The sequence below is a fragment of the Mus caroli genome, unplaced genomic scaffold (genome assembly GCF_978045245.1).
Source record: "Mus caroli unplaced genomic scaffold, Mus_caroli_1 scaffold_11, whole genome shotgun sequence".
Lineage (NCBI taxonomy): Eukaryota > Metazoa > Chordata > Mammalia > Rodentia > Muridae > Mus > Mus caroli.
Window position 1 is genome coordinate 42489670 of NW_028227266.1, and position 27231 is coordinate 42516900.

The 27231-nt window shown below is 41.9% G+C and overlaps 1 protein-coding gene across 5 annotated transcripts in view; it reads left to right on the top strand.

Annotated features, from left to right (window-relative positions):
* Ddx6 (DEAD-box helicase 6) overlaps positions 1-21006 on the top strand; it is a 34065-nt gene extending 13059 nt beyond the window's left edge. For all 5 annotated transcript variants that reach the window (XM_085844562.1, XM_085844561.1, XM_085844563.1 and 2 more), the window contains exons 5-14: positions 3397-3526; positions 4265-4411; positions 5641-5735; positions 6838-6960; positions 7840-7968; positions 9126-9242; positions 10468-10531; positions 14344-14445; positions 15936-16118; positions 16789-21006. In XM_085844562.1, coding sequence (XP_085700688.1) covers positions 3397-3526; positions 4265-4411; positions 5641-5735; positions 6838-6960; positions 7840-7968; positions 9126-9242; positions 10468-10531; positions 14344-14445; positions 15936-16111 — 1083 coding nt within the window. In that variant the 3' untranslated portion in view covers positions 16112-16118; positions 16789-21006. The remainder of the gene's footprint in view (positions 1-3396; positions 3527-4264; positions 4412-5640; positions 5736-6837; positions 6961-7839; positions 7969-9125; positions 9243-10467; positions 10532-14343; positions 14446-15935; positions 16119-16788) is intronic.
* The last annotated feature ends 6225 nt before the right edge of the window (positions 21007-27231 follow it).

The window sequence follows — 27231 nt, forward strand, 5'->3', positions numbered from 1 at the left end:
AAAATTCTTTGACTTGCCTGAGCTTTTTTAAATGTGGGGGCAGAAGGTATGGGAGGTTGTGTACTCACCTGCCTGCCCGTGTGTAGATCCAAGCACAGCTTTCTCCTTTTTCATGGGATGCGGGGATGAGGTCAGCAGGCTTATGCAGCAAGTGCTCTTAGCCATTTTACCTGCCAGTTTTCTGAGCTTTTTCAGTTTAAAATAAGTTCTTTATATACTATATACTTACTCTAGGAATTGGTTAGGGGTCAGGGGATTGGGAAGGCTAAAGGCTCGGAAACAGTATACAGTTTTCTAAAACATTGTCTTTGAGGAGCTGGAGAGATGGCTCAGCGAGGAAGAGCAATGACTGCTCTTCCAGAGGTGCTGAGTTCAATTCCCAGCAACCTCATGGTAGTTCATGGCCATCTGTAATGGAATCTTATGCCCTCTTCTGGTGTGTCTGAAGACAGTGACAGTGTACTCACATAAAATAAATAATTAAATCTTTAAATAAAAAACAACCCCAAAAACATTGTCTTTGAAATATTTCACTGAGCTTGTCTGCTCAGGCTGGGAAAGGTAGTACTCGGGAGCAAATCAAGAGGGTTCCTAAGTCTGCGGCCAGCCTGGGCTCAAACTCACAGAGCCATGACAGAGCAAACCAGAAAGCACTGAGTGCTTCTCATGCTTTTAGGTTTTGAGATCAATAAGGGAGAAAGAAGCTTGTGTGTGTTTTCGGGGGAGGAGGGGTGAGTCTCTCCCCAACTTGAAGGGTTGGCTCTGTGCCTGAATGTTTAGTGATGGTGACAGCTAGTAGCAGCTGCTCTCCACTACTGTTTTAAGTTGTCGCTCCTGGAGTTTCATGGCCAAAGCTGTTTGTCTCTGAAGCGTGTTGACGTTGAGCCATTATATGAAGTTTTAGGATAAGGAAGTGGTTTGCATAGTTAGCTGGACTGTAATGTCAAATTTGAGAGTGGCAGAACATTGATTTTAGTACTTGATTTTGCTTTAAAGTATAAAATGATAAAGGTGTAATTTCTTTTCAGAATTCTATAGCCTTGGTTTTTATGAGGCTAAAGAGATGGTTTATGATTAACAGCACATCTGCCTGCAGAGGGCCTGAGTCGGGTTCCCAGCACCCACATCTCAGTGGCACTTAACTCACTTCCAGGGACTCTTGACACACCCTCTTTTGGCTCCTCCTGTACTGAGAGATCAAGAAAGAAACTGAGACAGAGACAGCGAGCAAGGCAGAGACAGACAGACAGACACAGACAAATATACATACATATAAGTATCTTCTTTTCTTTTTTTTTTTTTTTTTTTTAATTTCTTTACTTTACATACACCATGAGTACACTGTAGCTGTCTTCAGACACACCAGACGAGGGTATCAGATCTCATTACAGATGGTTGTGAGCCACCATGTGGTTGCTGGGAATTGAACTCAAGACCTCTGGAAGTGACTACTCTTTAACTGCTGAGCCATCTCTCCGGCCCTGTAAATATCTTTTTTTTGGGGGGGGGGGATTCATTTTTCGAGACAGGGTTTCTCTGTGTAGCCCTGGCTGTCCTGGAGCTCACTTTGTAGACCAGGCTGGCCTCGAACAGAGAAATCCGCCTGCCTCTGCCTCCCGAGTGCTGGGATTAAAGGCATGTGCCACCATGCCCGGCTCTTTTTTTTATAAAAGCTTATTTTTACACGAACTCTTTCTAAACCCTTTGTTTTATAAAAGCTAAGAGGTCATTATTGACAGGTTTGTGAACAGGTTTATTTGTAGGATTTTGTAACTGAACAATATACATTCTGTCTTACCTTGCCTATTTCCCTTTTAATTTCTATATGTGTACTTATTTTCAGTAACTTGGTAATTATTGTGTCCCAGATAATAAGTATTATTTTTGTTGTGGTTATTGAAAACACACATGATAAAGTAAACTTAAAAATGAAAATGAAATGTCACTTTCAGTGATGTGACAGATCCTGTCTTTAGTGAAACATGATTCAGGACAGAGAAGTTGTGTGTTGATAAATACTCTGGAAGTTGATGTAATAAAAAATAAGTACCAACTAGGTCCCAGAGATAAGTGATTTCAGCGTAGTTCTATGTTTCTATTTTGTGTTCATCTTTTTTTCTCCCCCTCTGGGATTTTAGGGATTTGTTTTGTTTCTGTATTGGGCATTGAAGCAAAGGCCTTACAAATGTCTCAGCATACACTCGGTGACTTACACCTCCAAGCCCGTGTGCACATTTTTCATATGGCATGATTGACTTTGCCAGTCTGAAAACAGCATGTGCTGTCAACTGACCTGGACCCTTGGGGCTCTCAGAGTCCAAACCACCAACCAAAGAGTGTGCACAGTTGGACTTAGGCCTCCCTGAACATAGATAGCAGATGTGCAGCTCAGTCTTCATGTGAGTTCTGAACAATGGGCTGGGGCTACCCCAAAAGCTGTGGCCTGTCTGTGGGCTATGTTCTTGTAGCTGGACTGCCTTGTCTGGCCTCAGTGGGTGAGGATGCACCTAGCCTCACAAAGATTTGATGTGCCAGGGTGGGGGAGTACCCAAGGGGACCCCCCCACTCAGAAGAAGGGGGAGGGGCAGTAAGTGGGATGTAAATTGAATAATAATAATAATAATAAATTTAAGAAAGAAAATAGCAGCCGGGCGTGGTGGCGCACGCCTTTAATCCCAGCACTCGGGAGGCAGAGGCAGGCGGATTTCTGAGTTCGAGGCCAGCCTGGTCTACAAAGTGAGTGCCAGGACAGCCAGGGCTACACAGAGAAACCCTGTCTCGAAAAACCAAAAAAAAAAAAAAGAAAAAAAAAAGAAAATAGCATGTGCTCTATAAGCTTTCCTTGGAGTTAGTGCCCCTTTTTCCCCTGTTTTCAGACAGGCTCTTATATTTGTCAAGCTAGTGTCGAACTGCTCATGCCTACTAGGATTACAGGAAGGAGCTACTATGTGGCTATTTTTATTTCTAACAAAAATGTCTTGTTTGAGGACTATTTACAATCCTTTGAGGTTTTTTCCCCCTCACATATGCACACTTTTGTTTATTTGAGAAGGGGGGTTTTAAGTTTAGCCCTGGCTGCCAAGACCAGACTGGCCTTGATTCACACTAATCTACCTGATTAAAGATTTGTATCACCACGCCACACCCGGCTCACCACCCTTTCTGTTGTGCTTGGATGAGCCTAATATTTTTTTTCTGTTAACAGTTTTAGCAAACTTTTGGTTCAAAATGGTGTTAATACTCACTGGTCCTGTTAATCCACTTGGGTCTTTGGCATTCATGCAACATACATAGTGCTCTTCAAAGCAGTACCAAAAGGGTATTCTAAGGTGTAACATAGAGAAGAATCTGGTAATTTTTTTATTCACAAGTAATTTTTGCATCTTTGTCTTTTAGGAGGAGAGCATTCCCATTGCTTTATCTGGTAGGGATATCTTAGCTAGAGCAAAAAATGGAACAGGCAAAAGCGGTGCCTACCTCATCCCCTTACTTGAACGGCTGGACCTGAAGAAGGACAATATTCAAGGTTAGCGGAATAAAGTGGGATGGGTGGGGGCAGGACTGGCTGTACTTGGAGCTTTGTAGCTTTTAGTCTTGGTCAGAATTCATATAATCTACTCTCTTAGTATATTTGCCTTAAGTTTCTAAAAATTATTTTCAACTTTTAAAGGGAATTTCCCATCTTCAGAGTACTTTTTTCATGATCAATAAACAGTTTTTAAAAAGTTCAGGTGTGATAAGCAACGTAAGTAAAACCGAACTGGTGAGAGGCTGAGTGAGTCATTGCTCACAGCCTGTGCAGCCAAACTCCCCGTGGGAGCCACGTAAGCAGAGCTCCGTGTAGAAACAGTAAATGCTTCTGGTTGTAGAGCCTTGAGTTTATCACATTGTAAGAGCTTAGACAGTAGAAAAGAAGTAAATTTCTATAGTTGTATCTGGAGTCAATTCATATAATTAAGATTTTACCTCTAAAGCATTCCTTAAATTGCCCAAGTTTCAATTTTTAGCTCTCTCTCCTGTCGTTGATGTAACTAGAACCTGAATAGGATGCATTTGCTACATTAGTATTCTTTAGTATTTAGATTAGTGACTCTTATGTCAAGCAAATGTAGTTTTTAAGACTATTATATTAATGTTTATGTTATGCCTGTGTGTTTAGACATACTGCCTCAGTGAAACTATTTTTATAGCTTCTTAAATTTCTAAAAGATGGTATGTTCTTGTTCTCTCTTCTCCCGCTCCTTTGTTCTTTGCTATTTTCTAGCAATGGTGATTGTTCCCACTAGAGAACTTGCTCTACAGGTCAGTCAGATTTGCATCCAGGTCAGCAAACACATGGGAGGGGCCAAAGTGATGGCAACCACCGGAGGAACCAATTTACGGGATGACATAATGAGGCTTGATGATACAGGTAAGAAATGAGGCAGGCAGCAGGGCTATGTGATTATAGCTATAAATGTCTCGTTTATTTTTCAGACTTATTTGTATTTATGTGGAGGTGGGGTGTGGCTATGCACATGTGTGTGCAGGTGCCTATGGGGGGCAGTGGATCCCCCGGTTCTAGAATTATTTAGTAGCTACTGCCAGTTGAACTTGAATTCTTTACAGGAGCAATATGAGCTCTTAACCACTAAGCCACCTCTCCAGTCTCCAAGGGTTTCCTTTTAGGAAATAACTAAAACTTTGTTGGTTGGTTGTTTTGTTGAGACAGGGTTTCTCTGTGTAGCCCTGGCTGTCCTCAAACTTGATTTGTGAACTAGGCAGGCTTCAGATTCAGAGATTTACCTGCCTCTGCCTCCCAGTTACTGGGATAAAAAGCTTATGCTACCACTGTCTGGCCCTAAAATACGTCTTTAATAATTAACTAAGGGACTGAGGGTGGATTAGTAGGTAAATTGCTTGCATAGCACATACAAAACCTTGATTATTTCCCCACCAAACAAATTGGAGTTAGTGACACCCACCTATAATTCCAGCACTGGGGAAGTGAAAGTCAGAGGATCAAAAGTCAAGGTTATCCTTGCCTACAGAATGAGTTCAAGGTCAGCCGGTGGCACATGATAAACCTGTTGTAACAAAATAAGGAAAGATTTACTGACTTGTATTGAGTTTCTATGAAGGGCTGTTCGCTGTATCATGCTGGGTGAAGAATAGTAACAGAATAGCGAGAGTCAGGTTTTATATATTAGTATTTGCTTACTTGGCTATATTTTTTAACTTGCACAATTTTTGTTTTAGTGATCAGTCTTTTTTCCCCTTAAAACAGTCTGAGCAGCACTGCCCAGAGTGAAGACGTGTCTTTTCTGTGAGAAACCCTGTATTCTGGCTGTTATTTCTTGCAGATTGTCATAAGATAAAAGTTGTATGCCTTTAGTTGGAATTAGTAATTTGGGAAACTAGCCCATTTATTGAAGAGTTGAAACAAGTATTGTCTACCTGCTGTGAGAAGAGATGAAAATATACAGCCCAAAATACATCTTTGTACCTTTTGGTATTAATTTGTACCTCTATAAATAGTATCTATGATGCTAAATACATACTATAAAATTACAAGTTTGGTTTTTTTTCCGTCCTAGGTAAAATTAACAACAGTGTATATATTTCTGAATCTTTTTTATTTCTCCCTGTAAATCTTTGTAGTGCATGTGGTGATTGCTACCCCCGGCAGGATCCTGGATCTCATCAAGAAAGGTGTAGCAAAGGTTGATCACGTGCAGATGATAGTGCTGGATGAGGTAATGTCTCCTGATTGTCCTCTCCTGAGCTTAGCTTACACCCTGTCCTGGATACGTGTGATTGTAAAGAACCAAGCCGAGTTCATTTTACGTCTTTCTACTCAATGTTAACATTTTAAAAGCATGTAAGCTAAGCGATAGTTCTTAACCCTTTGTTTTACATCTGCTTCTTTATATTGTTTGGTTCATGTGTGTCTGTGAAATTTGTTACTTCCTTAGGTTATAACCTAATATGAATTCCTTTTAAGAAATTACTCAACTGAAGCCAAATGTTTTACCTGGGAGGTAGAGTCAGATGTCTGTCTTGAATTTGAGGACTGCATAGTAAGTTTCAGGCCAGTCAGGACTACACAGTGAGACTCTGTCTTAAAAATAAAAAACTACTCCTGTGTCTCTCGGGTGTAGCAGTGCTATATGCATTTAGTGTGTCAGTATTAGTGTTTTGGTATACAGCTATTTTCCTGTTCTGTTTTGTTTTAGATTACTAGTTTCTGGCTTTTCACTAATGAGGAATAACAGTAAATATTATATATTGACCACATAATGTGATATTTAGTCTGATAAGATAGAGGTTGTTATGGGGGTATGGATAGCCATTGAAACATGGCTAAGTGGTACACAGTACAGCTAATAAGTAAAACATTTCAGCCCAAATGGCCTTGGATTTACCATCCTGTTTCTTCTACCTTCTGAGAGTAAGGTTTATGCCAACCACATCCAGCTCAAAACACATTTTTGACCAATATACTCTTATTATCTCTTTAATGGCAATCACATTTAAATTCTGTCAAAGAAAAGGATTTTGACAGTCTACATATTTTTTTCCTTGGGGATTATAGCCTCTGCTTTAAGACAGATTCATAATGTAGCCAAGGCTGACCTCAGATTGTCACTTCTCTCCCAGTTCAGCCACTCAGGTGCTGAGCTTACAGGCATATGCTACCATGCTGGGCTCCTCCCCCTTATGCACTACATTGTATATATGGGAGTCTTAGCCAGGAGGAGCCTGTGTAGGTTGTGGGTTGCCCTTTGTTTATATTGCTCTCCAAAACTTTTAATGCCTTATTCTTTTTTAAAAGTAACTTTTTTTTTTGTATTACAGGCAGATAAATTGTTGTCACAGGATTTTGTGCAGATAATGGAGGATATTATTCTCACACTACCTAAGAATAGGCAGATTTTACTATATTCCGCTACTTTCCCTCTTAGTGTACAAAAGTTTATGGTGAGTATTAGCTCAGTACCTGGAATCAGTGCTGTCGTGGTATTGAGTGTGCTTTTACCTGTAATTACATCGTATTATCAGAGTATATGTTATTTTAGGGTTTTGGATTTGTTTTTTTTTTTAATATGGTCAATAAGATTTGTGCATGGGTTTAGTTTTTTGAGACAGGGTCTCACTGTGTGGCCCTTGCCAGTATGCTAGCTTCAAATTCACAGAGGTCTCTGTCTCCCACGTACTGGGATTAAAAATATATGTGCACTTTTTTTTTTTAATTAAATGACCTCTATTTTTTCTGAGGCTAGCCTGGTTTACATGAGTTCCATGCCATCTGTCCATCCGTCTGTCAGTTGGTCTGTTTTTCTTGGTTTTGATTTTTGGAGACTTTTTCTTTTTCTTTTTCTTTTTTCTTTTTTCTTTTTTTTTGTCTTTCGAGACAGGGTTCCTCTGTGTAGCCCTGGCTGTCCTGAAACTCACTTTGTAGACCAGGCTGGCCTCGAACTCAGAAATCCGCCTGCCTCTGCCTCCCTTGGAGACAGTTTCTATGTGTAGTGCTGGCTGGCCATGAGACCCTGTTTCAAAATGAGAGGAGTTGTGATTTTTTTTTTTTTTTTCACTCTTTGTGCCAAGGTGACATCCCATCGTAAGTTGGTTATAGCTCATCTCTGTGAGGTACATTTGAATCTGAGGTCTACCATTTTAGTATAACTTATTTATTTTATGACTACTTGGTTTTGAAAAGAGATTCATCCTTTAGAGCAAGAGACAAAAAAACAAACAAAAAACAAAAAAAAAGGTATAAACTTGGGGCAAGAAATGGTAGCTCTTGCCTTAGCATGCCTGAAAGTCTTTACTTAACGACTGTGCTCCCTCCCACTCCAGAATTCCCATCTGCAAAAACCCTACGAGATAAACCTGATGGAGGAACTAACTCTGAAAGGAGTAACTCAGTACTACGCATATGTAACGGAGCGCCAAAAAGTGCACTGCCTCAATACACTTTTCTCAAGGGTAAGTCGTGGGCTTTTGTGCTGAGTCCTGTCCTTCACTAATTCCTAGCAAGTTGGACAATTAGATCATTTTCCCCTTTCCTCTTTCCCTTTCCCTTTCTTTCTTTCTTTCTTTCTTTCTTTCTTTCTTTCTTTCTTTCTTTCTTTCTTTCTTCTTAATTTTATTTTTGACTTTATTTTCACTGTAAAAAGTAGCTTTAATTGGCTTACAGTTGGAACTGATTGACCCAGGTGCTTTATTTATATTGTTAAATAATTCACCGTAATTGCAGTTCATCCTTGTTTGTGAATACTAATTGCTAAAATTTATTTGTGACCCCCAAATTAATACTGAAGGTTTTGGTTATTCTTAGACATATACATTTTGGACAAAAAAAAAAAAAAAGATCCCAGCTAAGGTCCAAGAAGAAGACAAACGTTCTGTCTTCTTGTTTTACCTATAAATGCTACAATTGTTTTTCAAATTTTGGTGCTGTTCATCATTCATTCCAAAATGACAGCCTCACTGCTGCTGACGTACTTACCTGTGTTCTGAAGCACAGGGAGACTGATGTGTGCTACACAGGGAAAACATGTACTGGATAAACCTCCAGCAGGCATGGGTTATATTGGTTAGGACTATAGACATACTAAATAAGACATGCTTAAAGAAAACACATAAATTGGCATGTTTACTGATTTATAAAATGTCACCAGAGGCTCACAAATACTTGTCATTTTCCCTAGAAACAGTGTTGTTTTAACTTGTTTGTTTGTTTTCTTTGTTTTAATGAGTTTGTGTCTGTGTGGGGTTGTACGCATATGAGTGCAGCTTCTGGGAGTGTCCAGAAAAGGGTGTTAGAGCGCCCGAAGGAGAGTTACAGGCAGTTGAGGCCCACACTGTGAACTGAACTGAACTTGGGTCGTCTTGAATAACAGTGTGTGTGCTATTCACTGCAGAGCCGTCTCTAGCCTCAAAGCAGAGCTTCTTATTTGCTGAATCAGTGTTAGCAGTGGTATTGTAGGACATTACTGTGTTGTCTCTGCAAGTTAGGTGGCCCTTATGAGATACTCTTCTGTAGTTCAACCAAATTTCATCTGAAAGCTTGGCTAGATATTTTCATGATTGGCTAAACAGATGCTTCTGTCTTTCTCATCTTTCTCATCTTCTGTGCTTAGCTTCAGATAAACCAATCCATCATTTTCTGCAACTCCTCCCAGAGAGTCGAGCTACTCGCCAAGAAGATTTCTCAGCTGGGCTACTCTTGCTTTTATATCCATGCTAAAATGAGGCAGGTAAGGATAATTTCGAGAAGTTGCATAGATTTAATAAAGAAATATTTTCCTAAGTATTTCTTACATTTTCTTTTGTTATAATGTTTTATAAATGCCTTGTGTGTGAGAGTAAACTGTTGTCTTAAGGTAGGTACTGCTGTATTAGTGGTAGAGCAGTGTTCCAGAAAAAGAACAAATGAACGGACTATTTAGTAGACAAAGAACCCTTCACTTAAACCAATAGGTTTAAACAGCAGTCCAGAAATGTCAGATCTTGGGGCTGGAGAGATGGCTTCGTAGTTAAGAGCACTGACTGCTCTTCCGAAGGTCCTGAGTTCAAGTCCCAGCAACCACATGGTGGCTCACAACCATCTGTAATGAGATCTGACGCCCTCTTCTGGTGTGTCTGAAGACAGCTACAGTGTACTTAGAAATAATAATAATAATAATAATAATAATAATAATAAATCTTTAAAAAAAGAAATGTCAGATTGTCCATGAAGTCCTAGCATTTAAAGTAAGTGAAGAGCTCAGAGTCATTCTCTCTGTTCCGTACTAAGTTTGAAATCCGCCTGGGTGACATGAAATCCTGTGGGGAGGGAAGGGCACAGGAGACATTCTTTTTGAGGGGAATTTCTAGATTTGTTGTGTTTAGTGCAATAACTTTATTACATAGCTCCACGTACCCATTAGACTAGGTAAAAGCAAATACAATTGAAAGGTTTGTTACTTAGTCAAATCCCTGAGGCTGGTGACTACATTATTGGAGAATACCAGTGCAATTTTTTTTTTTTTTAACAGAATGCACTGCTCTAGATTTTAATACTCAGTAACTCCTCCTTACAAAGGAGAGTTCTGAGATCCCATATCGGATACCTAAAATCATAGACAGTACCAGATTGTATGTGCATGCTTGCTATGATGCAGTTTATACATTAGATATGGTAAAACATTCACTAGGATAATAAAATAGAATAAATATGACACTATATTTGTCATAAATGTTACATGACTCTGATCTCAGCATGGCTTATTATGCCTGTCCTTTTTGATAGAATGCTTGTATGATGGAATGAAGTGTATCATACAGACATTGAATGATATAGCTCTAGACTGCTACAGAAGCATAGGTAGTTGTATAGACAAATTTGGGGTTGAAGAACTGATTGGGTAAGAGAAACCATGATGAAAATTTTGAGTTGTCTATAAATTTTACTCAGTTTTTATATATCCCTCTACCCTCCAGGAACATCGAAATCGTGTCTTTCATGATTTCCGAAATGGCTTATGCCGCAATCTTGTTTGCACTGGTAAGAGTTCTTGTATTTCTTGGACCCACTGTTTTCTTAATTGGCTGGTTGTTTTTTTTTTTTCCTGTCACATAGTGAAACCTGTGACAGCTCCTTACACCCTGCTGCCACTTTGACAGCTTCTCAAGACAGGGATGCCTGCTGTTTAGTTCTAGGTTGAGAGCAGGTGTTATTCAGTGCCTGACCTTGGGTTCCTCCTAGTGCTTATGCTGCACACGTGGCTTTAAGGTAGGTTTTGAATTTATATGCTTTCTGAACAGTTCTAACACATACAAGGTGAGCAGACACAAAATAAACTTTACTTGAAATTACATTGTAGAAGTTGTTGTGTCTATTTGATTTTTTTTTTCCCCAAAATCACATTACTCTATACCCTAAGCCAAGATTTTCTAATTTTTGGTTGTTCTATTACTATAGAAAAATAAACCTGGGTAGGGAGGGGGAGACACAAATTTAGCTCAGAAAGTAATAGAATGGTGCCCTCCCCCCATGTACTTAGAATTTAATCTTACTATTAGTGTGAGAGGAAGAATCATTTGAGGAAGTAGAAGGACTTGGAGTTTGAACTATAATGTATATATTGGTAAATTGCTCATCTTTATTATGTGAATTTTCACATATGCATGTACCTATACATTAAGATAAAATTGTATTTAAGAGGTTTTGGTTGGTTGGTTTTGTTTTGTTTTTGAGACAGGATACTACTATATAGCTCTTACTGGCCTGGAAATTGGATATGTAGACCAGACTGGTCTTAAACTCACTTCTTTTGTTAGCTGACCTTGGCCGCTTAAGTGCTGAAATTAGAGGTGTGCAGCACCACACCTGACACAATTATATACATAATACATATATATTTTTAAAGATTTATTTTAATTTGTGTCTGTGTCTATTCTGTGTCTACCACGCTTGCACAACAGGTGCCTGCGGAGGCCAGAAGAGGGCATTGTATCCCCTGGAACTGGAGTTCTCAGGCAGTTGTGAGCCTGTTGCTATGGGTGCTGGAGATGAACGCAGCACTTCTTTAAAGTGCAGCAAGTGCTCCTGTCCAGGGAGCCATCTCTTTAGCCACCTATTTTAAAATATTTGAGTCAGAATTTTTGTGAAAATGCACATAAACAAAATACTTGTTACTGCTACCAGATATTAAATTTGGTTATTCCTAATAACCAAATTATTGGAAGTAACTATAAAAATAACTTTATGGGGCTGGTGAGATGGCTCAGTGGGTAAGAGCATCCGACTGCTCTTCCGAAGGTCTGGAGTTCAAATCCCAGCAACCACATGGTGGCTCACAACCATCCGTAACGGGATCTGACTCCCTCTTCTGGAGTGTCTGAAGACAGCTACAGTGTACTTACATATAATAAATAAATAAATAAATCTTTTAAAAAAAATAACTTTATGGAGGCAGCCATGTTATTGAGTGGTTAGCTTTTTAAAGTTGTTTAAATATTTAGCTGTGTATAGATGGTTTTTTGTTTTTGGACACTTGGGAAACCTATAAAATAGCTTACTAGTGAAAGTAAAAGTTGCTGGTCAAATTGAATATTCATAAGAAAATTGAGACTCTTGCTATCAGGCACCTGTCCACAACTCCATTTTTCAACTTTAAATAAAAAGTTGGGGCTTGGGCTGGTGAGATGGCTCAGTGGGTAAGAGCACCCGACTGCTCTTCCGAAGGTCCAGAGTTCAAGTCCCAGCAACCACATGGTGGCTCACAACCATCCATAACGAGATCTGACGCCCTCTTCTGGAGTGTCTGAAGACAGCTACAGTGTACTTACATATAATAAATAAATAAATCTTTAAAAAAAAAAAAAAGTTGGGGCTTAAGAGCTGTGAATTCAATCCCAACATTAAAAGAAAAAGACAGACATTGATAGTATTACTACACCGGTTAATTGGTTTATTTGTTTATTGAGTCAGAGTCTCATGTAAGCCAGGAGATCCTAAAGTTCAGCTCGGGATGGCCTGCTTCCTCTCCTGAGGCAGAGGATTGTGGGTACCAATCTGCCAAGTTTTACTTGATCTTGGAATCCTAGGATTGCCTAGGGTTAGGGTTTTATGCACTGCACTCATTCAAGATTCTTAATGTATATGTGGAATGCTTTGGTATATAAAATCCTACCTGTTAGGGTGGCTGACACAGTTTGAGGCTAGCCTGTGCTACAGATTGAGTCCTTGTCTCAAAAAAGCAGAGTAATAAGAAAATGCCACTTCTCCTTCAAGGAATGTTAAATTAATTAGAAAGTTAGTATTAAAACTTGCATACCATCTTCATTAAAAGTACTTGACTTTGCCATCTCAGAATCAGCTTTAAGATGGAGTACAAATGAATGAGCATTAAAAATAAAATTATAAAAAACAAAAAACAGCCGGGCGTTGGTGGCGCACGCCTTTAATCCCAGCACTCGGGAGGCAGAGGCAGGCGGATTTCTGAGTTCGAGGCCAGCCTGGTCTACAGAGTGAGTTCCAGGACAGCCAGGGCTACACAGAGAAACCCTGTCTCGAAAAACAAAAAAAAAAAACAAAAAAAAAAACCAAAAAAACAATAACAAAACTAGTTGGTGCCAGGTGTTGTGCAATCAGCAAGCACTTGGGGTAGGGGCAAGAAGGTCACTTCAGGTTCAAGACCTTCCTGCTCTCTGCTAGCCAGAGGCCAGCTAGAACTACAGTGACCTGTAGTAAAGATGGTTGAGCTTGGTTGACAAGGGAGTAATGTAATTATTATCCTAGTGATTATTAGAATACACGAGTAATAGCTGTCAAGTAGTTTCAGAAGGGATGGGGTATTAATTGGCTTTATGGACTGGGTAAATTTGAGATGTGGAGAAAAAAAAGATTTCAAGTTTGAAGACTTAGGTTAAGAATAGTCCATAAAGGCTGGTGAGATGGCTCAGTGGTTAAGAGCACCCGACTGTTCTTCCGAAGGTCCAGAGTTCAAATCCCAGCAACCACATGGTGGCTCACAACCATCCGCAATGAGATCTGGCGCCCTCTTCTGGAGTGTCTGAAGACAGCTACAGTGTACTTACATATAATAAATAAATAAATCTTTAAAAAAAAAAAAAAAAGAATAGTCCATAAAGGACTATGCCGGGGCCTGGCAAACACAGAAGTGGATGCTCACAGTCAGCTAGTGAATGGATCACAGGGCCCCCAATGGAGGAGCTGGAGAAAGTACTGAAGGAGCTGAAGGGATCCCCAACCCTATGGGTGGAACAACATTATGAACTAACCCGTACCCCGGAGCTCTTGACTCTAGCTGCATATGTATCAAAAGATGGTCTAGTCGGCCATCACTGGAAAGAGAGGCCCATTGGACATGCAAACTTTATATGCCCCAGTACAGGGGAACGCCAGGGCCAAAAAAAATGGGAATGGGTGGATAGGGAAGTAGGGGGGAGGGTATGGGGGACTTTTGGGATAGCATTGGAAATGTAATTGAGGAAAAGATGTAATAAAAAAAAAAAGAATAGTCCATAAAGGTCTACATAGAATGGCAGTGTGTGCCCATAATCCTGATGTTTGGGGGTTTGACAGAGGAACATGAGTTCAAGACTAGCTTGGGCCACCAGCAGTCCCCACCTCAAATAGAATTCAGTGTCATGAGTGATTTTGGAAGGTTGTTGTGAGAAAGGAAGGAACTCTGATTATGACCCTGTTGTGAGTGTGAGGGACTTTGCCTATTAGTTTACTTAGATGAGTTGTAAATTGTTTTCCATAAGTGGATGGAGGACTTCTAAAAGCATAATTAGTGAATTACCTTTCAATAATGAAAATCATTACTTGTTTGTTTGTTTTTTCAGATCTGTTTACCCGAGGTATTGATATACAAGCTGTGAATGTGGTAATAAACTTTGACTTCCCAAAGCTGGCAGAGACCTATCTTCATCGTATTGGAAGATCAGGTAAGTAAGAATAGGGGTAGCCTCGCAGACATTGCTTGATGAGAAATACAATCTTTCATTTTTCCTTTGTGAAGTAAAGTATAATAGCTGTGAGAGCAGTGAAATCACAGCAATTGACTTGTTTGATATTTAAAACTAAGTAATTTTTTTTATTAATCATTTATATTTGGAGACAGGGTCTGGCTACATATATAGAAAGCCCAGGCTATACTGGAATTTAAAATGTACCTGCCTCAGTCTCCCAAGACCTTGTGTCATTTATTAGAGTTAAGCCTGATAGAGCACCTGAATCCAATCCTGGTACTTATGTAACAAGAGAGAAACAGCTGTCAGCACACACACACTATAAAAAAATGTATTTTTTGTTGTTGTTTTTTTGAGACAGGGTTTCTCTGTGCTCTGGCTGTCCTGGAACTCACTTTGTAGACCAGGCTGGCCTCAAACTCATAAATCCACCTGCCTCTGCCTCCCAAGTGCTGGGATTAAAGGCATGTGCCACCATCGCCCGGCTAAATTATAAAACTTTTTAAAGAATGTTTTTTAAAGGTAAGCTGACTATATGTGGTAGGTACACTTGGGAAGAGGAGGCAGGTGACATCTGAACATTTGTGTGTTAAGAGGCCAGCTGGGGTTACAAACTGATTTTGAGGCCAGCCTCAAAAAACATGATTGAGACTCAATTTCGGGGGTTGGGAGAGTTAAAGTAAGCTGGAAATGGTGGCACATACCCTGTAATCCTTGTGCTTGAGAGATTGAGGCAGGAGGATCATGATTATAGTTGGTAGGGGGTTGGGAGAAATGGGTTTGCTCTCACAGAGCCTGTAAAGCTCTCTGTTTGATTTCCAGCACCCACATCAGGTGACATAAAAGCACTTGTGACTGTACCTTGTTAATAACAAAAAGTTAAGTCACATAGTATCTCACAAGAAGAAAGAAGGAAAGAAAGGGGCTAAAGTAATTACTATATACTTAAAGTGAAACACAAGAAAACTGGATTGATTGAACGGTGTAGTGTACAAGTGTATTGTTCAGTGTGTGTATTTTGACAGTCGTATCCAGTTTGTCATTTCAAAACCAGAAAATTTAAGTATAGCTGTCCTCAGGGTTCATGAGCAATGGGCTCCAGGAGCCTTGCGGACATCAAAGTCTGGGTAGTTCTTAAAAGCCTGTGGTATTAGCATATAACCGGTGTATATGTTACACTGTATGGTTAGGGAGTAGTTGTCCGGAAGTCTGCTGCCTGTTCAGTACAGTTGATGTGCCAAGGGAAAGACCTAAGTTGTTTTGTTTCTGATTTGTTCAGTCTTGTTTGTGCCATTCAGAATGCCACCAAATGAATCTATTGCTGCTCTGTGTTTTGGCATATTACAGACTTGTACATACATGTTGCTCTCACAACATGTGAGATAGATACTTTTATATTTGAATCACTTTATTTACCACTTAAACTTTTTGCCAATTTTAAACTCATTAAGCACATTTTTCTTTAGGTCGCTTTGGTCATCTTGGCTTAGCCATCAACTTGATCACATATGATGATCGCTTCAACCTGAAGAGTATTGAGGAGCAGCTGGGGACAGAGATCAAACCCATCCCAAGCAACATTGACAAGAGCCTGTATGTGGCAGAATACCACAGTGAGCCTGCAGAAGACGAGAAACCATAACAAGCGCGTATGTACCTAGTACCCTGACAGAACCTTAGAACCTTCAAGGATTTCCAAACCCTGCCCAGTGTGAGCGAGCGAGCGAGCGAGCGAGCGAGCGCCTGCAGTCGCTGCACTCTGGAGACCTTGAATTGGGGAACTAAAGTCAATAGGGCTGCATAGCCCTATTATTCAGAACACAAAAGGCTTCTCTGTGATACTTCTCTTTCACTTAATTTTTATGTATTTATTTTTGAGAGAGGCTCAGGCAGCCAGAGGTGCCTTCAAACTCTTCATCTACTGTAGGATAGTCTTGAAAACCCAATGTTCATGCTTCCACTTTCCCAGTGCTGGCATTAGGGATGACGGCCACACCCGTGGCCTCTTAGTTGTGAATGAAGGCTGCCTGCAGTCAGAACTTGGAACGTCTCATTCTGTCCTGGGGTATGTGGGAAACTTGTAGTTTAGTTGATTTTTCTCAGCCAGCCTTTAGCCCTAGCTCAACTGAAACAGACTGGACTTGCCTGCACGAGCTGCCACAGCCAAGTGAAATCTTCCATGTAACTAGTAGATCACTTTAGGAGAAAGTGCTAGAGAGAGCTTACTGTAAGGTTTGTGAAAACACGTCTCATTTTTTTATATTGGATATAAAGTGGATATATGGATACTAATTTTAAATTTCTAAACTTTTCCCATAGGCTTTGACAAACTACAGAAGGCTCTTTGGATCTGTGACACATCATTTTGGGGGGGTGCTCTTCTCTTTGTGGGTTTTTTCATCTTTATTTTGGAACTATGAAGAGTTATATAAGAGCTCAGACATTTTTCTTTTTTTTAAACTGGTGAAGAAAAACTGAAAAGAAGACATAGACCTTTTTTGTTCCACTTGTTTGCACTGTGTGCTGACTGAACATTCGTTGCACTAACTGCTGGTTTTTAAAGATGTTTTCTGGGGAAAGGGGACAAGGAAGGAGGAAAAGAAAAGAAGGGGAGAAACCCTAAAAAAAAGAGAAGAATTTGGGTGAACACGTGCACCTGTCTAAAGTTCTCCACTAGCTGACTCTACTGCATTTCAACTTCTCCCTGATTATTCATCCGTTTTTAAGCCTGAAGAGCTTATTACTTATTTGTGCGAAGTGCCTTATGCTACAAGACCATTAAGAATATCATCTTTACACACAGCCCAAGGAATCAACAGAGTCATGTTCTATTTTCTTTTTTATTTCTTTGCCTCTTCATTTTGGTTTCAAGTTGAAGTCTCACTTCCTGTTCTACCAGTACTCACGCCCAGGGCCGGAAGGTGGACTAGTGATGGTAGCGCCATTTTCCTTTTCTTTATATGGAGGAGTTGATTCACAACTGCAGTCCATCCACACTGTACATACATGTATTTAAAAAAACAATACCAAGTAAAATTTTCTTCCGGGCTGAGTAGACGCACCATCGTCGCTCCCAAAGGAAAGAGCAGCCTCTCACTGCAAGAGCCAGATGATAAGCCTCTGTGCTCTACAGCAGAACACTACGCTGGCTCACACGCGTCCATGAGCAGGAAGGCACTCGCTGTAAAGACTTGTCGGAGGGAGCCTTGATCCTCTTTCCTCTGTGGCAAAGCGTGACCCGTAGAAAATTGGATGTGTATACTTGTATAAACTTTGTAAATAAGTTTTTTTTCTGGGTTCATATATATATATATAAATATATATATATATACATACATATATATATTATTTTTTTTGGATGAAGGTTGCTGGGATTAAGGGATTAGAGTGATTATGGGAGCAGCTAAAGATGAGAGGGGCTCAGTTTTCTGCAACACTAAATTCTAAAAAGTGCTTTGGCCTCTTAACTGTAGGAAGCAGACCTCTGCAGGCCCTGTGTTGGAAAGGGGCCCAGAAGCCCAGCCACACTGCTCTTGTAATGAATGCACAGGCAGCGATCTTAGCAGACAGCAAGAGAGCTTTGCAAGGCTGTGGTCCCTGAGGGCTTTGAGAAGCTCTGTGGTTTGGCTCTCCTGTCCTAAACGTTTGAGGAACTTCCCAAGTTCTGCAAAGGGGAACAAAGATGACTCTTCCTTGGAGTGGGAGAAGTGTACAGAGTGCAGTCTTAGAGGAGAGTGTGTGGAGCGTGGATTTTTATGTCACCGGACCAGCCAGTGCAGCCTCGGCGGGCTTGGCCATTGTGGAGCCTAGTTATCCGCGGCCCCTCCTGTTGTGTGTGAGCAGCGCCCTCTGCCTACCTTGATAAATACATTTTTGCAGGAAGGGGCAGCCCGTTAGAGCTGTTAACTTCCATGCTGCAGAAAGCTGCTTGCTGCCCGTTCTCTGTGCCGCACTAAGAGTTGCTGTCTGTCGTTTTGCATTGTAAATCGCTGGCAGATGCTTTAGCTGGGCAGTGTTGCTTTAAACTGTGCCCCTCCCAACACGCTTGATGTTTGGCCTGATCTCCAGGCAAAAGGAGGGAGGTGAATCAACCAGTGAACTTTTTTTTAAAAAATGTTTTTAATTCCCTTTTAACCCAGTATACTAGGTCAGGAGGCATCTAGGGAACAAAAAAAGCAAAAAACAAAATTAAAAAAAATTGATTTTCATATTCCATCACTTTGAAAACCTTAAATGACAAGGTATGTCGAGTCTGCTTCCATGCTTAACTCGCCTGAAGAGAGGAGTCGGTTATTCAAAGTTGCTTTGACTTTGCCTAGTTCTAAAGCAAAACTATTTGTGACTTATCCCAAATTCTTTGGGGATCAAAATCCTACAGATGCCTCCTTATCCGAGATAACCCTGACTCTGTAACAACTGTAGCAGGAGCTGCACGGTACAACCCCCAAAGGCAAGTCCAGTCAAGTGTTGGCTACAAAACAAACCAAATTAATAAGGAAGTCACTTTTTTAGGGAGGGTGGGAGTGGGGTCTTAAAAACTCTTTATTTTGACCAACAGATCTTGCCCTTGTACCGATGCAGCTCTCCTCCTTCCTGCCTTTGGCGAGATGAGGGATCGCCCCGTAGGGCAACGTGAGCAGGAAAGGAGTACAAATGCAATCTGCTGTCTCGCCAGAGGGCAAGTGGGTGATCAACAAAGTGCAGTCTCTTGCCAACCTTGGACTGCTCTGCCAGGTGCCGCATGCCTATGAGTCCCTCTTAAAGCACAGACTCCATGGGGAGTGTTCTGAAGTACAGCCTCTGCTGAGGGTGGCACTTGGACAGCTGGGCACCCACCCCGGAGATCGCTGCCTGGAGAGGCGGTGCTGGGGTGGTGCTTAGCTCACTTGAGCTGTTGTTAATGGGAAGATGCCCTACTGACCAGGTCAAAGCCTGGTTGGTTGTTTTTGTTTTGTTTTGTTTTTTTATCCTTTTTAATCCCTCTTAATAAGGAATATTGCTACTATTGGAAATTGTCTTTCAGGTTCTTTCCAGTAATTTTTAAAGTAATGGTTATGTTTTGGTTTTCTCCAGTAGTTCATTTCGATAAAAACTATGTCCTATTTTTAATATCCATCTCAATGCTTTTAGCCTCTGGTCATGTAGTTGTGTAATAAGTTACAGACTGTTACACACCTTGCTGCTCAGGGCCTGTTTTTTCTCTCCCTTAGTATTCTGAACATGAAAGAAACTTTCTTAGGAATGGAATACATTTACCATAAAATGTTTTTCCTGGAAAGGAAAACCTAAGTAGCTCTAAATTATTTCCAGATGGGCACCAGCATCATAACAATTGGTTGACCCGGTGGGGTGGGGTGGGGTGGGTGGTTGTCATACTCGTTTTTCAGAATGAGATGAGGGCATCTTTCCTTGGCCACCTGCTTTGTGCTGGACACCATCATGCTCAGTGAGAACAGAGCACAGCACAGAGCTTGGAGTGACATGTTGGAAACAAAACATCTCATTCTGATCATTTGGTTTATTTTTTTTTTAATAGGGGTGGGAGGGGAGGGTACTGTGTCCCAAAAGGGAGGGTGTCTGCACTAAGGATTTAGAAACACTTTGGAAGCTCATAACCTCATGGGAAACTGCCTTTAGCCACACACACTCCTGACCTTTAGATGAGTAACAAAAAGATGAAATAAGTTTGTGGGAATTAAGCCATGTTATTTTAATTGGATACTTTTTTTTTCAACTCTCTGTGTATCTTTAAAATTGTTACTGTGGAATGATTTTCTTGCCAAATAACTTTGTCAGGCAAAATTATTGGCCTCATGGGAGGTGAAGTAAGCCAGATTTTGGGTGAATTTATGTGGACTTTGGTGAGTTTGTAGTTCTACTTTATATTCATAAAGATAGTTTTTTAAAACTCCCAAAGCAAATCTATTTTCTTCTCTAATGTAAAAACTCATCTTTGGAATAAAGAGTTAAGTGTCCAAGGGTTGTAACAGATATGAGGTCAGAGGGAGCTGGCCTGGCCTGGACTCTGCCCCTCCACAGCTGACAGACTCCAACAGAAGTGTATTTAAATCTCCAGTAGACAGAGCTGGGCAGGGCAAGGGAGGGGTGGGCCTGGGTTAGTGAGCTGCAGGCTGCGGTATTTTAACCAGTGGTTCTTGGGGAGGGATGCTGGAGAATACAAAGTCACTTCCCTTTTTTGAAACAAAACAAATTAGAAAAAAAAAAAAAACATTTTTTTTGTTTAGTAAAAATAAGAAAATTCTAATGTCCCTAGTCACAAGGGACCAGTTCCACCTTGAGCAGTAGGAACTTAAAAATTTGAAAACATTTGGGGAAAGGGAAAATTGGCTTTCTGTTTAATTGGCAAATGTTCCAGTGGGGAGGGTCTGTTTTTGTTGGGATGTGTTACAGTGTATGTACATGTCTATGGACCTGAGTCTTTAAGGAGTTATATACATGGTTCATTCAGAAAAGATGGTTGGTAAAATCTTGATTCTTTTTGTTAATTTATCTCAATAAAAGCCCACTGGAACTTCAGGTGTCTTGTATGTATGTTCTTGAAGCAAGTTGTGCCTTTAGGAATCGGAGAATATGTTACCATTGTACTTGAAGTGGTGCGGCCAGCCCACTTTCTTGTGAGCCTAGTTGAGTAAACTAGTTGAGTAGTCTTCCACCCTAGGCTGCCCACTGCACACACAGTTTCCATTGCAGAGGTGAAGAACCAAGATTGGTTGCGATTCTAAATCATCAGCTCCCAGAGTTATTGTCAAGTGTAAAGCTGTGTATATTCCTAAATCTTAAAGAACAAGAAAAAATCAGTAGACACTCCCAGGAAGGATCCTGCCAGTCCTTTCCCAGCCCCAGGAGTCTACTTAGATGAAACAAAATCTGCTAGGCAAAGATCAGCCTCTAGTGGAAAGAGGGTGGAGGGAACTGCAAGATGCCCTTAGTTTAAGCTCAGAGTCTGCATTTCTAACCTTAGCACACTTTTTTTGTTTTTATGTTTTTTGAAACAAGGTTTCTCTGTAGCCCTGTCTGTCCTGGAACTCACTCTGTAAACCAGGCTGTTCTGGAACTCAGAAATCCACCAGCCTCTGCCTTCCAAGTGTTGGGATTAAAGGTGTGCTCCACCACTGCCAGGCAACTTTTAAAATTTTTTTGGCTTTTTGCTTAGCACACTTCTATAAATACCCATAAACTGATTGTAAACCCGTGGTTCTCAACCTTCCTAATGCTGTGACCCTTTGATACAGCTCCTCATGTGGTGGTCCCCCCAACCATAAGATTTTTTTAGTTGCCACTTAACTGAAATGTTGCTAGTGTAAATTCCTGTGTTCTCCTATGGCCTCTGACAATCCCTGTGAAAGGGTCATTCCAACCCAAAGGGGTCCCAACCGGCCACAGGCGTGTAGAAACCCACTGTTGTGAACTGAATGGGAAGGCATGCTACAGCAATGAAAATGTGGAGGGCTCTGCTCAAAGATGATTGTCCAGAGCACTGTAGAATTGGGGGACAGATGAGTCCCGAAAGGATGCACAGTTGGGCTTTGCTTCTTTATTTTGAGAAAGCTTTGTATGCAGCCCATGCTGGCCTTTTGACTCTTACTCTGCCTCTGCTTCAAAAGTTTGTAGGTTCCAGGCATGTTTGCCAATGCAAAGAGTTGTGTGGGAAAGGGGTATGAGACAGAATGCTGACCTAAGGGTTTAGATGCTTTGGAGGTTGTGACAAAAAGACTCCAGTCTCTCTCCATCTCTCTCTCTCCCTCTCTCTCTCTTTCTCTCCCTCCCTCTCTCTCCTTCCTCCCCTCAAAAACTCTTAATCTTGCTAGATTTGGTGATGCGGAGTATAACACAAGTGCTGTCTTAGGATAACAGGAGTTCAGGATTTAAAGCAGATACAGTTTTAATGTGTGAAAGTCACACCTCACATATCCGCCTTGAAAATCAGCTCTGTGGCTACATCGTCATTATGAAGGCATCGGGAGTATCCTCTACCTAAGGACCACTTGAGATTGCTGTAGGGATAGGGCTCCATGCTGGAGGAGTAAGGTTCCCATGGCCACATTTTAATCCTCCCTTAAGTCTAGGGTACCAAACATCTACCTTCCAGGTGCTTCCTCTCTTTCTCCATAGATTGACTGTGTGAACTAAGTTAGCTTCAGATTGCCAGCTTCCTTTTAGACTTACTTATCAGGGATATCCAACCCTCTCACCACCCCTCAGAGATTCAGAGAAAAAGAGGAGAGTACAGTCTTCTAGCTCCTTCCATTCCTTTATGGTGGGCTCTCTAGCTGCTTCAACTCATCTCAGACTGAAGTCTGTCACTGCTTCCCACCTCCTGTCAGCTCCTTGTTAGATTCCCCTCTGCCTGTTAATAAGCCCTCCTCACGCTAACTTGTCCAGAGTGGGTTATCTGTTTCTTGTCTCTAGATTGATAGATACACGCTATTAGTGGCCCCAGGAAACAGACTGAAAATTAGATTTTATGGTGGTGGCGAACGCCTTTTAAGCCCAGTGCTCCAGAGGCAGAGGCAGGCAGATCTCCAAGTTTGAGGCCAGCCTGATCTACAAAACAAGTTCTGGACAGCCATGGCTACACAGCACAACTTGAGCCTTCAGCCACCACATTAAGTATGTGTTACCAAGTCAAGGGGCTGTGAACTGCCTACCACAAATTACGTGTTACTTAGTTCAAGCTACAAGGCAGCTTTGAGCTTTGTTGGTCCCGAAGTTTTGGTTCTCAATGGAGAATCCTCCACCAGGGAACTCAAAATGGATCCTTAAAACTAGAAGCAGGTTGCCCCTTGCCCACATGGGACTAAGGGACCCACAGGCATTTTAACACTATATTCAGTAGCCAGTCTTGATTGGAAAAATGAAACTGGGTTGTAACTACTGTCAGGATAAGGAAGAACATGTCTAGCTGGGTGTGGTGGCGCACACCTTTAATCCCAGCACTTGGGAGGCAGAGGCAGGCAGATTTCTGAGTTTGAGGCCAGCCTGGTCTACAAAGTGAGTTCCAGGACAGCCAGGGCTGCACAGAGAAACCCTATCTTGAAAAACAAACAAACACACAAAAAAAGGAAGAACATGTCTGTGACAAGGTAGGTCCCCAGGGCTCCCATCCAATATGATAAAAGGGATAGTGTCACAGGGCAGGCTGCACAGCTGACAGCCCATATGCCTCAAGGACAGTTTGGACTGGAGATGTATCATAATGGTAGGATGCTTGCCTGGCAATCCTTAAGACCCTGGGTTTGATCTCCAGGTCTGAAAAAAAAAATGTGGATTGTTTCAGCCCACAAAGCTTCAGGACAAGTATAGGCAGGAAGCAAATTGCACTGAGCATGCATGGGCGACCCACTAGTTGCAGAAAAGACTTGTTCTGAGCATTTCTTCATTGTTTATTAATTCTCCTTTTGTCTTCTCCCATTCTCCTACCAGGTAAGCTATAATAAAGATTAGCCCTGTGTCTTAGTCAAAGGAGGTCCCTGCCTCAACCAAAAGCAGCTTGAGCCTGGCCTGAGGAGAAGCGACAGGGACAAATTGCTACCCTCCCCTTCCATGAGACTTGTTACAGTTCTGATATTTTGTTTGGTGAGACAGGGTCTAATAGATTCCCAGGCTAGTCTTCAGCTCAATGCATAGCTAAGGGTGATCTCGAACTTCAAATCCTAATGCCTCTCTACTCTCCAAATACCCAGATAATAGACATGTCTGCCATGTCCAGTTTATATGGTTCTGGGGGACAAGCTGAGCTATGGTCCCAGTTCTTGTAGGAAATGAAACTATGCAACAAACAATATCACTTTGATAGGAAGATTGCACTGTTTAGAGGGAACTAAACAGGAGCCAACGAATGCATAGAGCATCCCGCCCAGAGCTTCCAGATCCAAAGACAAAGGGAAGGAAAGAAGAAAAGGAGAACTGGCAAAATACAGACAGAAAGTACAGACACTGGGTGAAAGGCTTTCAGAACTAATGAAAGATACAAGGCCCCTGATTGATCCAGCAGTCCCGGACATGCTGTCTTCTCTCCTTTCTCCCTACTTGCCTCTTTCTTTTGACAAGGCCATGCTATGTTGCCTAGGCTGGTTTCAACCACTATGCTCGGGCCCTCTCACCTCAGCCTCTCCAGGAGCTGGGACCACAGGCATGGACCACCTCACCTGGCTAATGCTTAGTTCTAAATTATGCTGCTGAGTGTTTAACACCTTCCCAACAGTGATAAGGTTTGGTAAACATAAGCTAATTAGGTGAGGTTATGGCTCAGCGGTTAAGAGCACTGACTGTTCTTCTAAAGGTCCTGAGTTCAAATCCCAGCAACCACATGGTGGCTCACAACCACCCATAATGAGATCTGGTGCCCTCTTCTGGTGTGTTCGAAGACAGCTACAGTGTACTTATGTGTGATATTAAATAAATCTTTAAAATAAAATAAAAAAAAAAGAATGCCAAGATTTGTCGAGCATGGTGGCACTCGCCTTTAATCCCAGCACTTGGGAGGTAGAGGCAGATGGATTTCTGAGTTTGAGGTCAGCCTGGTCTACAAAGTGAGTTCCAGGACAGCTAGGACTACACAGAGAAACCCTGTCTCAAAAAACCAAAAAAAAAAAAAAAAAAAAAAAAAAGAATGCCAAGCTTTGGAGATAACCTGTCTACGTTGGCTTATCCCACCTCCAAGATTTTCTTTTCTTGTTTGTTTTTTGTTTTATTGTTGAGCCAGGGTCTCTTTTTTTTTTTTTAAAGATTTATTTATTTATTATATGTAAGTACACTGTAGCTGTCTTCAGACACTCCAGAAGAGGGCGCCAGATCTCGTTATGGATGGTTGTAAGCCACCTTGTGGTTGCTGGGATTTGAACTCTGGACCTTCAGAAGAGCAGTCGGGTGCTCTTACCCACTGAGCCATCTCACCAGCCCCTCAGGGTCTCTTTTTAAAAATTATTTCTTTTATTTATTTTCAATTTCATGTGCATTGGTGTTTTGCCTGCATGTATGTCTCTATGAGGGTGTTGGATCACCTGTAACTAGAGTTGTAGACAGTTGTGAACTGCCATGTGGGTGCTAGTAACTGGACCTAAGTCCTCTGGAAGAGCAGCCAAAGCTCTTGGCCATTGAGCCATCCCTGGGCAAGGTCTCTTTATGTAACCTGAGCTGTCCTAGAAATCACTATATAGACCAGGCTGACCTTGAACTCAGAGATCTGCCCGCCTCTGCCTCCCCAGTGCTAAGATGAGTGCTGCATCTGACCGACTCTGATTCTGCTTTCCCCGTTTATTCTGTCTTCTTTTGCTCCCCTCCTATTCTTTCTTGTCTCCCTCTTTACTACTCCTTCTCCATCTCCTCCCTCTCCCCTTGCTCTCCTCTCCCTCCTCTCTTCTGGCTCTCTCTCTTTCCCTTGCTGAGCTGTGGCCCTAGGCATCTTCATCTTCCCTGTACGCTATCTTGTTCTCATGTGAGTAGCTGAGCTAGGAGACAGTGCACCACACAGACCAGGACAAGGCCCTGTAGGACACGGTCCTGTTCCAGTGCTTTGAGGCGGCCCTTTGCTTATCTGACCTGTGCTGTGAAGACACTTCCCAGGTGAGCCCTCCTCTTTTGTCTCAGGCCACAGGCTGGGGTCACATAAGCAGGAAAGTCCAAAAGGAGCAGCTGTGCTGTGGTGGCTGAGGAAGCCCTCCTAGAGCAACAGTTCTCAACCTAGAGGTCGAGACCCTTTGGGGGTCAAATAACCCTTTCACAGGGTTGCCTAGGGCCATCAGAAAACACAGATGTTTGTATCACATTTCATGACAGTAGTAAGATAATAATAGTAATGAAAGAAAGGCTGCAGCATTAGGAAGACTAAGAGCACTGTCCTAGAGGGACCTTAGCAATGGACCCCAGGGTTACCATTGCTGCCATGAAACACCATGACCAAAGCAACCTGGGGAGAAGAGGGTTTATTCAGCTTACCCTTACATCTCACCATTTATCAACAAAGGAAGTCAGGACAAGAACTCAAGCAGGACAGGATCCTGGAGGCAGAAACTGATGCAGAAGCAATGGAGTGGTGCTGCTTACTGGCTTGCTCCTCCTGGCTTGCTCAGCCTGCTTTCTTATAGAACCCGGAACCAACCAGAATGGGCTAGGCCCTCCCCCATTAATCACTAATTAAGACAATGCCCTACAGGCTCATCTAAGCCCAATCTTATGGAGTCATTGTCTCAGCTGAGGCTCCCTCCTCCCTGATGACCCCAGCTTGGGACAAGTTGACATAAAACTAGCCAGCACACAGATCACATCTTAGTCAAACCTTCTCTCAAGCTTCAGTGGAGTATTCCTCAGCCACGGGACAGGCTGCACAATAGGGCAGGAGGCCAACTGGAGCATCTCCACCCATAATCAGGACAGGCACCGACCTCAGCTGGCCACATGTGGTCCTTCCATCTCACAACAGCTTCTGAAGAGAGCTACCATTAGTCCTGCTTTGCAAAAGAGGAAACTAAGACCCCAACAAGCCATAGTGACTGCAATGGACTTATGGAGACCAAATGAGGCCAAACCAGGGCCCATCTCTAAGGCTCTCAGTGAGAGTGGCCTCAGCAATCTCAGGTGAGTGGTCTGGGGACAGGCTTGGCTGGCCCTCGGCACAGGTGTCTGTGTGGCCCGAGTGGCCGATGGCTTGCAGGTGGCACTGATTGAAAGTGAGTAGGAGGTGTGAGGACCACAAAAACTTCACCACAAAAAAGAATTGTCACGGTCGGGACCGCCTGGGCC